This window comes from Patagioenas fasciata, chromosome 2 (genome assembly GCF_037038585.1).
Source record: "Patagioenas fasciata isolate bPatFas1 chromosome 2, bPatFas1.hap1, whole genome shotgun sequence".
In the NCBI taxonomy this organism is placed as follows: Eukaryota; Metazoa; Chordata; class Aves; order Columbiformes; family Columbidae; genus Patagioenas; species Patagioenas fasciata.
In genome coordinates, this window is record NC_092521.1 from 107,397,690 (window position 1) to 107,412,445 (window position 14,756).

Consider the following 14,756-nt stretch of genomic DNA (forward strand, 5'->3'; position numbering starts at 1 on the left):
GGCCAGTATTTTGCCAGTATTTGCACATGTTTACTTTCCACTGCTTGCACAATTAACTGAGAGCTTGGTCCAAGCTGGCTTCTGCTGTAGTCAATGCAGAAAGTCAACAAGACTCACAAGGGAGCTAAATTGTTCCCATAACGTTCTTCAGTTCAAAGCAATTGTGAAAGTACAATTGCAGGATTTCTAGATGCATGTTCATATCCTTAAAACTGAGAAGTTGTAGTTGGACCCTTGGAAAGGCAGCTTGGTATAGAATAATGATATATTTGATTTACAAAAAAAAACCTTAAACCAAAACAACAATCCCAAGCAGCTCTTTATTCAAGCAATTTTTTCCTTTATTTTTAATTTTATTTCAGAAATCATAATAGTGCAAACACTCAGTATAAAAGTTGCAATAAGAAATTTACATTCACATTTAACATTTCAGTCCATTCACTTTTTAACATAAAAATAGGACAAATATTGAATTGCTCTTCTCAATTTAACAATTCTGAAAAAGACTGGAAGATACTCTACAATATTCTATTTACATAAAAATAGACCCGTATTATTAATGCAAATCTATCATTAGAAGTTACCCAGTGTTAAGTTATTGTATTGTACTATGTATATACATACATATATATATATAGTATATAGCTATATAGATATAAAAATTGTTTCTAGGTTCAGTGGGCTACAATAGTTGGAAAAATGACATCTTAACTTACTAGTGCATTCCTTAAAATTAGGACTATTAATTTTATTTACCTATGTAGATGTTTCTCCTGTGATACAGTAGGCCTCCTCCTGGCCCCTTTGAAGTCACTGACAACACGCCATTTGACATCAGTGGGAGAGGAATAGATATTAGAAGAAGGCCTGATCTAACAATCCAACAATAATTGAGGTTAATATTTCCATTAATTTTACAGGGCTGTAAATCAGACTAAAAGATCTTCTGAAACCTCATATGCCAATTAAACAGAGAAAAGGGTACATTTGGTTTTCCATTTGAGGAATGGTGTGTCTTTACCTGATGCAAACCAGTTTTTTTGAAAGTCCAAGCAGAATATTCAAGTTAGTTTGGAAGCAATGGAGAATTTACTGCAAACATGTGCAGGTTAAGCAGCTGGATACTTCAACTCAACCCACCTTACATTATAAACCCCTACGACTGTCTGTTTCCTTGCTCTTATTTTTTAGTAAAAAGTGGCAACCAGACACAGGCAACATGTCTGCCCTTGAAATGGGTTTGCACATGTTTAGTAAGCTGCTAGGAAACAGGAATTAGGCTACTCCACTCTAGCTTATCTGTGTTTCTTGTTTGGGGACTTGAGCAGAGACTGCCTGTCACTGGCAGGGTTAAGCCTCGCTGCCCAGCTTGCTGCCAGCAGCTGGTGCCTGCATTCCCACCACAGGGTACATTTATTCGCCCTTTCAGGTTTGCTGTCACATGTACTGCTTCTTAACCAGATTATGTCACAGAATCAAAGAATCAAAGCTGTTTCTTTTCCCCCAAACACCTATTATATGAAAAAAACAGATTTCTGAAAACATATTTTCTTTTTGAAAAATAGGTTGTTTAACAACCATGTGATGGAGGACCTACAGAGGAGATGGCAAGCTGGTCTGAGTGGACAGTAACAGCCTGCAGCAAAAATGTGATGGCACTGAACAAATGAAGTCAAGTTACGGGCAGCAGGCACACTGATTTCTTAAGAAGCAGTGTTTTATGAGCTGCAGGTCACATTTTTATGTTCAGACAAGTGTTGAGAGGCAGGTAGGCATGCCTAGCTCCTTTTCCTCTTAGTGCTATGGTGTTTATTACATTTAAGTATTTCCAGGGCTCTTAAAATCATAGGTAAGCTTACAATGGACACTGTACCATCATTTTGAGTGTAGAACACATGCTCCATGTGTTTTTTTGCTTCCTACTTTAGACTGCTGAACATTTCATTATAAAAAGGAATCACACACACTTTTAAATATTTTCAAATAACAGATCAGAAAATACTTAATATCTAATTTCCAAGCAGAACCTATGGAAGTGCAAAAGTTAACCTGTCAGTGGAGAGTGCAAGGACTACTCAGCAGGATAATATCCAGACAGGTGTGAGTTGCAGAGAAATCTACACAAAAGTATATAACAGAAAAAGAACCTCCAAGAAAAGGCTTTTAACCTCTATTGGAATTTAACTGAAAATAATCTCACTGCTCCAGAATTCTCTGTATTGAGTTAAATTATGCCAGAAATGGTACCTATTCTTGGACTCTGTTTTTTACACCAGTAACTCTGCAAGCATTACCTTCATTCTTACAGTATCTTGTGACATTTTTCAAAGCTATCTCTGTGTAATAAGCAGCTGCTTGAATGCAGAAAAGAATCCATTTTGTTTGTTGAAATCCAAATTTGTACAGACAATTACACTTCTAAATAGGAGCAAGTTACACAATCATTTATTTTTTTTCTTCTTAATTGAATGTTAGTAATGTGACTGTAAAAAAGCAAAAATTCTAAGTGAAGAAGGATTTCTACTGTAACAACTTAAAAGTGTAGTTATCATGAAGCAATTTTATGATGGCACAGGTAATTCATTTGCATCTGTATTTAATTGAAAATTCTTGATTTATTGCTTGAATCACATCTGAAATGCAGGAACAGACAATCTTTCCACCCATGTGCACTAAGGCACAAAAGGCATGAGAAATCACCTCAAAAACTTCGATGTGCCAGCTCAAATTTTTCATAAATGATGCCATCATTGACAAGTCCAGGGTCAGAGCAGCAGGACAGGCACTTGAAAGTAAGACACAATAGTGTGCATGACTGCAGTAATTAAAGCACACCTTAGCCTTGCCCACAAGAACTGCTTAGCTATTTTATCACCAGCAAGCTTATTTACATCTAGCAAATCTGGCAGTGCAGTTATGAGCTGTAGGTGCATTCTGGATGTTTTTAATCAATGTGTTGTGTAAACCTGTTCTGAAGAGGAGGGCAGCCAGCTTTTTAAAAGGAGGTCAAAACTATCTGGATAGATTTTTCACAGAACACAGCTCACTGTGCTGAGCTATCTTGTTCTTATTTAACTTGAACCCACATATACCTGTGTATGGCCCTCCCATAACACTTGGAACACTCATTGCACCCACGTAGCTGTGCTGGTAGTAAACCCAAGTAGTAAAAAAGCTTCACAGTGATGCAGCACTTTTTGTTCCCTCAGTTTTATGCAGGTGTAACATGTCGATGCCACAGAGGCATAAAATAGGGATCCTAATATAAAAAAGCAGATCCTTCAGCATGCAGTAAGGCACAAGCAAAACCAAGTTCTTTCAGCACATAGGCTATGTATATTATTAACCAATGCTAATTCAAATTTCAAGGTCCTTCCTTATGAGAAAATAGGCATTTAAGGGGACAACTCCCAACCATTTCTAAAGATTCCTTCTGAAATTCTGAAAGTAGTTCACAAAGAGATCTTGAACATTCTTGTGAATGTGAACAGACACCAAAACTCAGATATGGATTTGGCTGTGCAGTTACCATAAATCTTAGCTTTGTTGCACTAGTAATCTGTTTGAATAGTCTGCCAGCTCAGATGCTCAAGACCTGTCCCATGTCACTGAGAGCTTCGCCACTGACTTCGAAAGGAGTACTGGCTCTTCACCTTTTCCTTCCAGCATTTGCTACTTCACAGGAGCCTTTTCCTTTTGTTATTTTGCACTCCTATTAACTTAGTGCTTTTAAAAAATACTTTTCCTGTTTTTGTCTTTGCACCAATTAGATTATAAGTCACACCAGGCCACCCAAGCAGTGTGACATTTTGAAGAAAAATTAAAGAGCAACAGGTAGCCCTCCTTATGTGTATTTTTTACCATTTATTTAGATTTACATATTTATTCATTATTTTGATATGGTCTGAAAACTCAGTAAGAGATGGGATTAAAAGGAATGAAGAGCTGAAAGAAGCCTATACAGAGTTCTGGAAAAAGCCAATCATAAACAGGGATGGGGTAGAGAAGCAGAGTCCAGATTGTCATTAGTTACAACAGTTATGCCACACTGACACATAAAACCCACTGAATTTGAGATAACTTAGTTTATGACTGTTAGAAACCCTTATCTGCTGTATGAAGCTAATCATCAGTACAAGGTAGTGGTTCTTGTATGCAGGCAACTGGGATAGGTTGAATGAAACTACATGTTAACTCATGATGATAGAAGTACTTGCAGAAGCTATACTGCTTAGTTAACTCCACAGTCACCTGGTTAAACAAACAAATTAATGGATTTCTAAGTCCTATTGTAAAACTAGATCAAATCTGTAAAATACAATAAGTCCTTATTAATCCATAGTAGAAAGTATTTACAGTCCACACCCGTTTTCCTCTGCCACCAACCTCAGCTCCTACATTACTCCTCATTTATCATGCAGTAATTTTATAAGTAATTTGAGAAGTAGTCCCAAGCTGTAATGAAAGAGATAGTACAACTTTAAAAATGATGCATGCAAAATACCTCCAGAATTTAAAGTTTTGTTCAGCAGCAACACAGGGAAAGTCAGCTAGAGGATTGGATATTGAATTCTTATTCCTATGTCACTAACTGACATGGGCCTCAAGCTGTTGGTTAGGCTGTTAAGCTTAAGGGAGGCATCCTTGTAAGCATGACTTCAGTGGGAGCAGCACCAGCATCAGCACAGAGCCCAGATGGCTCGAAGCCAGAGAACCCAGTGAACTTTCTTCTAATACTTTCTGTTAAATACTTTCTGCTTAGCAATATAAGTTATTTGGAAAAATGAGTCCAAAAACCTAACAAAAATAAGGCAGCAAAATTAATTTATGTATATATACATATGTATGTATCTAGGAAAACAATCTATTTGCATTGCATACTTTTCATATACAATAACTTATTACCACATTATAAATATACTCTGGGTAACATCAATGGGCCAAAAATTCACCTCCTTTTCCTTCATATTGTTGCACCTGCATACAGCAATGATGGACTTGACACTTGGTCCTTCTTGATGAGAATACTACATCAATGCAGTATCAGAGAATACCCACTGAATGTGAGTTATTACACCATTATGAACTAGAATATCTGCTTGCTTTTTATATTACAGTAAGTTGAGTTTATTGCTTCTAATGACCAGAAGGTACCTTATGAAGACAGCACAGATGTTGATAACACTTTTCATATACTATGTTATAGATCTTTGAACACTGAGGTTGGCAGATCACAATAATTAAATTATTTTTCTTCTTTATTTGCTGTTTGCATTTTGATTTTGCTTTGCTGAACGCACATGCAACTAGTGGATTTAACTCTGTGCCAGAAGTGATATGTCCAAAACATTTAGGAAAACTTACTGTTTTGTTTCATTTTACCAAAGTCAGGCATGAGTGGCATGCAGTAGGTCGCAAGGAAAAGCAAAAGGACATCCATTTCCAAAGGATTTATAATACCCATGCACATGTAAAATGTCTCTTACAAAAATCATTAACGTTTGTTAAAAGTGTGCCTTTTTACCTCTTTTTATACAAGTGTACATGCAATTACCTGTCTGACCTAAAACTATTTACAAAACTTCATAATACAATACACCTTTTAAAGTGAATAATACATGAAAGGCCAATGTTTTCTGTTGCTTTATAACATTGTACAAGATTAAAAATAAATAAGGCATTATAATACAGGTTTATCACAAATTAAAAAATGTCAGTTTTCACTGTAATAGAAAACTCTAACTTGAAAGAACATTATGGCTAAATAGTCCTCCTGCTTGGGGAGAATACATACTGAATCTGGACTTGCCGATGTAAAGAAAACGCTTTGTTTCTGCTACAAGCAGGAATTCAACACATTTACATGATTTATGTTACTTACTAATGTGTTCAGACTCCTCAAAGCACTGAAATGGCACAAGTCAGTTTCCCTTCAAACAGTGACTCCAAAGTATTTTCTTTTGCCTTACAGATAAATTACAGGCAAAAGTGTGAAAGAGATTTAGGCACATGACCTACTCTTGTTTACAGTGTTGTAAAATACTCAATTCAGTACTGATTCAAGACATTGCTGTAACCCAAAGCAGAACTTGGCCTACAGAAGCGCCTGACCTTCACAAGCGTGCTAAACTCCTGGTGATTTCTACAGGCCTTGTGGGTATATAGCAGATGCAGATTCAGCCCTAACAAGCTGAAGCTTTTTGGCTCTCAGCCTCACCTGGAGAAAGGAAGGGAGAATTTGCATCTGCTTTACTGAAGACAACGGAGTGTGACTCGCCACAGTGGGAAGCAGCTACAAAAAACAATGCATTTTACAGTCTGGATTACATAGCTTTTTAGTCAATGCAAATGGAAAACATTTGGAAACATCTAGCCAGTAATTCAAATGAATGCCAGTTTGTAATCTCAGCAGAGAATAATAATTAAAAAATCATTTAAAGATAAAGGTAGCATGGCAACACTTTGAAATTAGCTCTGAAGACAGTGAAGTCTGAAGATCTCTGATACTTATCTCCTTAAAGAAAGAAAGACTTCAGTATTACTATTATCTGAAAGAGAAAATGTGCAAACTGATGTGAAATATTGTGCTTGCTATTGACAGATATCAACATGCCGAAATGGCACCACTTTGTTGTAGGGCTTCTATCTGTTGTGTCAAGCTGACAGCTGCACATAAACTGTGAACGGAGGAGCAGGAGGCTATTCTGCCCACAATGCAACAAGTTACTATCCTCAGTTAAACATGAGGGACTTTGAGGTACTGTGGGACAGAACTGACTTCATGCTCGGGCTAAAGCAAGGTGACCCAGGCAAAAGTTAGAGCTTGACCAGAAAATTAATAAATGCAACACAGGAAAATCAACTGCATGCATTAAGGTGGAGACAACCCCAATCCCACAGAAATGCAAGGAAACCCTTCTGAGGATTTTCAGGGATATTAGAGTGGCCCACATATTATCTTCAGCCAATTGACAATAAACATTTGTTGACAAGCTTCTCTAATTTGGCAGAAAATGTGCACTTGTGGGGTTATCGGAAGTATCACTACTACCTCTTTACATTTATAAAACTTTCTGAACATATCAAAGAATGCAGAAGAGCAGAGAGATTAAATCTATCATTGAACACTATCACACGAGCAGAAATAAAACGAATGTACATGGAAAAGGAAAATGGGGAAAAATTATATGAATAGGGGGGGAAGCATAAAGGCAAGAGCACAGCTTCATTACATCATGATTTCAACAGGCATTTAGTTTTCCCTGTTGGAATTGCTGTTGAACATTGCCCATCATTTTCACATGGCTTTTTACTACTTTGTGCCTTGTCTTAACCTCCTTCATGATTTTGTACTATTTAGTCCAGGACTACATAGAAAAATATAGTTTTTCCCATAGTAAAACTGGCAACAACAACCACAACAAAAATACAAAAAGTGTTAAGGGTAGGAGTCAAACCAAGTCTGGAAACTGACTCAAAATACACCATCATTGGTGCCATAAGCTGGCACGTGCACACTGGACTGGCTGCAGCACCAAAAAGCCGTCCTGGTCCACTCAACCTGCTCTGGAGGCAGGTTCCTGCCAAGGGCCGAACGAGAAGCTAATGATGGACTGCGCCTGTCTGGTCCTTTCTATTCAACATTGATAAAACATTATTACAAAAGTCATACACCTCATTCGACTGTTAGTCAGGATGACCAGGCTTAGAAGAACTTTGGAGCAATTCTACTAGCACCTGCTAATCTTTGAAAATAGTCAAATGAATATTCCAAATTTACCTTGCTACATGATCTTCCACTGATATTACTCCAGGACTAGGCTAGGAATGAGTCTGGGAATGAGAACAGTCCTGAAAATATTAGAACAGGGGACATCTCATTTCTGCTCACTGTCCATTTAGTGATAAAAGAAACAATGGCAATACTGTGGACCTATTATAATAAAAAAGTAACAAATAATTTCATTGTAAGCTTTTGAGGTGGGTCAGTGGCTTTATTTGTCTATGTGTTCACATGCTACCAGAGGTACTGGGGGATCTGAAAATGCTTTCAATAACTACACATGTAAAAAAATGTACTGGTGAAATTATACCAAATTCACTGATTCAAAAGTTGTGTAACTTGGGCTCTTTGTGAGTAGGACTGAGTGATTAATGCTATTGCACATAATGCTTTTGATTTGGTTAAATATATAACTTACTTATGTGATGATTTAATTCTTACAAACCTATTAGAAAACATAAATATGCAGTGTGCTTTACATGGATACTACTTATTCAGTTTAATTATTCTCTACATGTATTTCTTTAAATGGTTTAGAATGACTCCAAACCAGAATTAAGTTATTCTAGAAGACTACCTGTGAACTTGATAGCTGTTAGAGAGACAAAGATATGCAGTGACTTTCCATAGATCAGCCAGGGTGCATAGACCTAGTACAATTAGGAAGTAATTATCTTTTTTTTAGTCATTTTAATAACAATACTAATTTTGCTAACTTTGTAATGAAGCACCCACCTGACAGGGTACATAAAAATTAAGTAAAAACCCTGCTGAACACCACTGGAGTCCCACAGCAGCCTGCTATGGCTACATGGAGTATGGAAACTCCTGCAGCAATTCTTTAAGCGTTTGCATCTGTCGACACAGTATTTGTCCATATACTTTTAACAGAGACTGCTCCAAAACACATGCTGCTTGCAGGAGAATCAGAATATTATTTCCACTGAAATTGGTAATGAAATAGGCCAACCAAAGGGAAATGTCACATCTAGTCCATGCAAGTTTTCTACTGTACTGTCTGGACAACTTCTGCAGACTTAGGTGTTTGTGGTTTTTTGTTTGTTTGTTTGTTTTTGTTTTTTGTTTTTGTGTTTGTTTGTGTGTTTGTTTTTTAGGTAAAAGGAAGTTTTGAATGTTTTTAGACAACATGAAGTTTTGCTTCTCTTTTGGAAAGCAGTGAGACTGATTAGCCTGTGCATCCCCAACAGGACAGTATGGCACCTGTCCACAGAGCATGTCACTCATCAGGATGACCTCCAACTGCTCCCACAGATCAGTGTTTCAAGATGAAACCATGAACAATAGGATGTGGGCTGCACTGAAGGAAAAAGCAGTCAAAATATGTTCCCTTTTACGCCAATTAAGAGCAGGTCTCACTCTTCTGGTACATTTACCAGTGTGCTCCTCATTTGGGCAAAGTTTGACTGTGCTTGTTTCTCAGAATTATAGCTTTCTATAATTGAACAGATTTGAAGAGTGAGCCTGGATAGAATCAAGATATAATAAAACTGTGGCGTAAATTTAAAAATCAATTAAGATGTAAGACTATGTTGGCAAACATACAAATGTCACAAAGCTAGCAACAGCATGTTTTTCACCAGCACAGAACTATTATTTGAGCTGTTTTGAAAGGTAAATCTGAATTCTGGAACTGAGCCACATGACCTGTGCTGTTTGTAAACATCTGAAATAATACCATACTTCTGCTCTTCAATAAAATCAGTACCGTACATAAAGGAATGTTTCTATATTGCATAAACATATCACTGTGCTTGCAGGGTGGCTCCTCAGTCTTGCACAGAGTCGAATGACCTGTGAAGAGGCAGCAACTTCTAAACTTTTTTTTAATGGAACGAATATATATTGTTCTTCTGCCAAACCTTTAAGTTCTGTAGTTTATATACTTCATGTCCTAGTGTTATGGTTTGAATTGGATTTTTTTGAAGGTTTTAGAGCATGCAAAGAGAATTTTAAAAAATATATAGGGTTTAGCAATGAGCTAAATCCACCCTTCATTAATCTGCCATTGACAGCACAATGAACACTCTTCTCATTGCTTTAACTCATGCACTGGGAGCATAGTTTCTCTAACTCTTGCTGTAGCCCTGGAGAGTCTTCAGCTGCCCCACAATCCATGGTTAAATGCAGCTTTGCTAATGCCTGAGCTAATAATGCTGGCTATGACAGAAAGAGAAATCTCTTTGCTATGTCATTGCACATATATGTGTAAATAAATACATATTTTTATGTTTATATCTATAAATCTCCACTAAGTCTACATAGGACTGTTTGTATATGTGCATATATAGATTAAAACATATATACACACATAAATAATTGCTTGCACATTTATCTCCTTTTTTTTTTTTTTCATTTACCCTTTAAACATGCCAAGAAAATATTCCTCGTTTCCAGAAAACCAGGTTTTGACTTTTCCTAACAAAATTGCTAGCCCTTATATGTTCCATCTCAAGAGTTCATTACACAGTCCCCAAGTTGTCTTTGGTTGGGTTGTAGTGGTCCTTGGTTAATGCCATGGCCTATGACCTCTAATCTCTTGGTAAAAATTCAGGCAACGATTGCTCTCCAAGTTCACTGCAAATGGCACAACCAAATCTCCTTTGCTCTATGCCTCCTTCACAGCTGGCACAGAAGGAAGATAATGCAGTGTTTGATTTGTTTGAGTGGCAGGTGCCTGGCCTGCTCCAAGCCCAGCTTTTACGTTAAAGCTAGCAACTGAGGACACCGATGGACAGCTGGTGCCCAGTTTTGTTTGAATGTTTGCTCGCCCATAAGGGTACATTTTCCGCTCTAAGTTTAAAGACCGTGTTTGTGAATTATTTCCATCAGCCTTTCCTTCCAGGAAATAGGTCAACATTTCACCTTTTCCCTTTACACTGACTTTACCCCTGCACATGAATTCATAACTGCACCTTTTTAATATCCGCTGAACTTCTTCTGTCACCTGAAGACAGAAAAAAACAATCATTAGTTTTCATGTTCATATAAGGCTGATCATTGAACTGCCCACCCCTCCTCATTTTACTTCTCTGTCACAAAATATGCATAAACAGAATGAATTAGCACCTTCTGCTGTTCTCACACTCAATTAGAAATTTCTTAAGGAATTAAAAATCACTGACCAAAGTGAAATCTGAGAAACAGGACTTCTGGTCTTGAGCTGAATCATTACACAGACAGATTAAGCTCTGTCCAACAAAAATGTGTAATCAAATTGTCCACTCTTGTAAGCTGGATCAGTTCCAGTGACGTTAATTTACTCCAGAAGAACTTTTGATCCCTGGAGACTAGACTGGTAGTTTGGATAAAGGACTGCAAGAGTTCATAGAGATTTTGAGAGGTGCAGGATAGTTTGTAGCCAAGCTCTAGTAGAACAACAATGTTCTTTGTCTGTGTAGCTTCTCTGATCAAAAGCATTCAAGGAATTGTTAAAGCTTCATAAAAGGCTGCAAGATGCAAATGGACATGGATTCTTTCCTTGTAGTCCTTATTCAGGCAAAATTCCTACAGCACAAGGACTGAGCCATGTAGAGTTGGCATTCCCAGGCTTGCCTCCAACTGTGTGCAATGTGGCAGAGAACTCTCTTTCTTCTGGTAGGAAATGATTTATTTGTGGATTTATTTACCTCTAAGTAGTGAAGTGTACTGGAAAACAACTATACCTCTGATGCTTGAATCATCTGGAGAATGTCACCCTTTTCAAACGAACCACAAGATCAAGTGAGGCTGTGTTTTCTAAGTGGTCTTGAAAATGTAACCACATATAAACTAGGAGGTATGTAAAGTTTGCAAAATTGTCTCAGAATGAACTCACCTGAATTTTCCCTTGTACTCCTGTACTATCCATCCGGCTGGCAACATTTACAGTGTTTCCCCAGATATCATACTGTGGTCTTCTGGCTCCAATGACTCCAGCCACTACTGGCCCGACATTAATACCTAAAATCAAAACAATGAGTTTGGTTTCAAACACTACAGCATATTATTCAGGGGAAACATGAATCATGCAAAATAGATCTAACATGAGCACCTTAGAATTTTTTTGGTCATAGGACATAATATGTATCAAGTTAATGCCAATTGGACTTCTGCATTTGTAAGAGGTTTAGTAACAAAATGAAGACATACACAGACATATCTGATTGGAAATGCAATATGACAGACCACATAGAAATTTGGCTTATCTGTGGATTTTCTTTTTTTGCTTGTTTTAAGAAAAGAAGGAAAACAATGGTAGTGCAGAGTTTAGCTGTAGAACAATTCAGAATAAACAAGGATCTTTAATTGTTTGCTACAACTTCCACTATGCGTGCTCATATAAAGCCTCTTAATGGAGGTTCTACAAGTGGAACAGATATAGTGGCATGAAAGACACAAGGAATGGGGTAGGGGAAGTGTGTCACATTAGTTGACAATACCAGATAACTCAGATCAGGAAGACACTCAAAGAAGACAAGAGTATGTGAAAACGGCTCAAGTGTCTTTTTTTGGAGAAAACTACAGGTCTCAATTCTATATTTCTGACTTATTTTGACATCTTGTTTAGAAGATAAATGAGGATGTTTATTCATCAACAACTTGGATGAGGGAATAGAGTGCACTGTCAGCAACTTTGCTGATGACACAAAACTGGGAGGAGTGGCTGACACGCCAGAAGGCTGTGCTGCCATCCAGAGACCTGGACAGGCTGGAGAGTTGGGCAGGGAAGAATTTAATGAAATATAACAAGTGTAGAGTCTTACATCTGGGCGGGAACAACCCCAGGTGCCATTATAAGTTGGGGAATGACCTGTTTTAGAACAGTGTAGTGGAAAGGGACCTGGGTATCCTGGTGGGCAGCAGGATGACCATGAGCCAGTACTGTGCCCTTGTGGCCAAGAAGGCCAATGGCATCCTGGGCTGTATGAGAAGGGGGGTGGTTAGTAGGTGAAGAGAGGTTCTCCTCCCAATCTACTCTGCCCTGGTGAGACCACATCTGGAATATTGTGTCCAGTTCTGGGCCCCTCAGTTCAAGAAGGACAGGGAACTGCTTGAGAGAGTCCAGTGCAGAGCCACAAAGATGATTAAGGGAGTGGAGCATCTCCCGTATGAGGAAAGGCTGAGGGAGCTGGATCTCTTTAGCTTGGAGAAGAAGTGACCGAGGGGTGACCACATTAATGTTTATAAATATATACAGGGTGAGTGTCACGAGGATGGAGCCAGGCTCTTCTTGGTGACAACCAATGATAGGACAAGGGGTAATGGATACAAACTGGAACACAGCATGTTCCACTTAAATATGAGAAGAAACTTCGTCACAGTTAGTGTGACAGAACACTGGAACAGGCTGCCCAAGGAGGTTGTGGAGTCTCCTCTGGAGACATTCAAAACCCGCCTGGATGCCTTCCTGTGTAACCTCATCTAGGTGTTCTTGCTCCGGCAGGGGGATTGGACTAGGTGATGTTTCGAGGTCCCTTCCAATCCCTAACATTCTGTGATTCTGTGATGTATCTTCTTCTGAGCATCCTGAAGAGCTGGAGATGCTAAACACTGAATGACATTCTGTACAAAGTATTTCCCAAGCAAATTATGCAGATTAATGTGGGTTAGATATTTGTCTTTTGCCCCTTCGTGAGCTTGGAAAGGCCAGTTATAACAGAGCTCAAAGACAATTTGGGGTTTGTAATTATTAGGATGTACAGGAGGGCAAAGATGTATTAACTCTCCTATTTCCACTCTTGATATCTTTGGTGTTTCTTGATCTTCTGCTGCCAACAACCTCACTTTTCCCATTGTCCAGCCCCTATTCTCATAATTCAGCCATGAAAATATATACATAAAGAAGCTGGAAAAAACTATCTGTGTTAGACTATGCAATGAAATGAGAATAGCAGTGGAAGTACCATTGGAGAGGAGCAGGATGTTGAGAAGGAAGGGAAGAGGGGAACTTGCTATCTAAGAAGGCTGGGAGAATGGACTCTGAGATGTAAGATGTAATAACATGTAAAGGATTTAATGAGAAAGTTTGTGTTGTGAAGATAAGAGGATTTGATTTGTTGGAGAAAACAGGACTGGTTGAGGTGATCTGGCATCTGTGCACAAAATCTCCCATCACACTTTTAATGCCAACAAAGCTTTTGCAGATTCAACTTAAATTAATAGTTAAGTACAGTCAGACTCAGTTCTCAGCAGTTTAGCAATGCAAACCACTGTAAGCCACAAGACTGGGAACACTAATTATACTGTATAAAATTATGGCTGCAGATTCCTTTTAGGGATGCTTAGATTAAGTAAACACAGTTGAACTGGACTCAACTATAATTCCTTAATACTGATGCTCATCATCCAGCCTGCTGATCTTCTACATGGATGTGACTCTCCAGCTTTTCAGCTTTTCAGCTTTTCAGTTTTAATCAGGAGTGTGGGACAGGTAATCCTTTGAAGACAGCACAGGGAAAGACAACAAACAACAATGTTCTGCTTGCGTGGTAATTGTAGAAATGTGACTTACCAACTCGTAGGACAAAGTCGTTGTAAGACTGATAGTTGATTTCATCAAGAACGTCAAACATCTCTATTGCAAAATCTGCCAGTGTACTCAGATGGGAATAAATTGATTTTTTAGCCTAGAAACAAAATAGTATTGCACATTAGATTTGTATGGTACTGAGAGGCAAATGAAATACTGAAATGCAAAACCATGGAAAGCTCAAACTAGATGGCTTAGGAAAAGCATCTAAACCATTTTGCTGTTTGTGAAAAGAAACATTTGATGGTGGCCACAGCACATGCATTCTTTTCTCAAGTACTGAACTCCTTTTTCTTTTTTCCTTTTTTTTTTTTTTCTTCCCAGTCTCTTTATGATTTCTGGGAAGAATGGAAAGCAAAGTTCCCATGGTAAAGTGGTTCTGTTGCTAGAGAGCTGCAGATGTTTGTTGTGAGCATGGCAGGGAATGTAACCTGCTTTCTTACA

The 14,756-nt window shown here is 38.1% G+C and overlaps 1 protein-coding gene across 1 annotated transcript in view; it reads right to left on the reverse strand.

Annotated features, from left to right (window-relative positions):
- Positions 1 to 388: 388 nt before the first annotated feature.
- The window catches only part of ADCY1 (adenylate cyclase 1), a 152,137-nt gene continuing 137,769 nt past the window's right edge, over positions 389 to 14,756 (reverse strand). The window contains exons 18-20 of the mRNA XM_065831574.2: positions 14,295 to 14,409; positions 11,619 to 11,743; positions 389 to 10,748 (exon numbers count right to left, since the gene is read on the reverse strand). Coding sequence (XP_065687646.1) covers positions 10,410 to 10,748; positions 11,619 to 11,743; positions 14,295 to 14,409 — 579 coding nt within the window. The 3' untranslated portion in view covers positions 389 to 10,409. The remainder of the gene's footprint in view (positions 10,749 to 11,618; positions 11,744 to 14,294; positions 14,410 to 14,756) is intronic.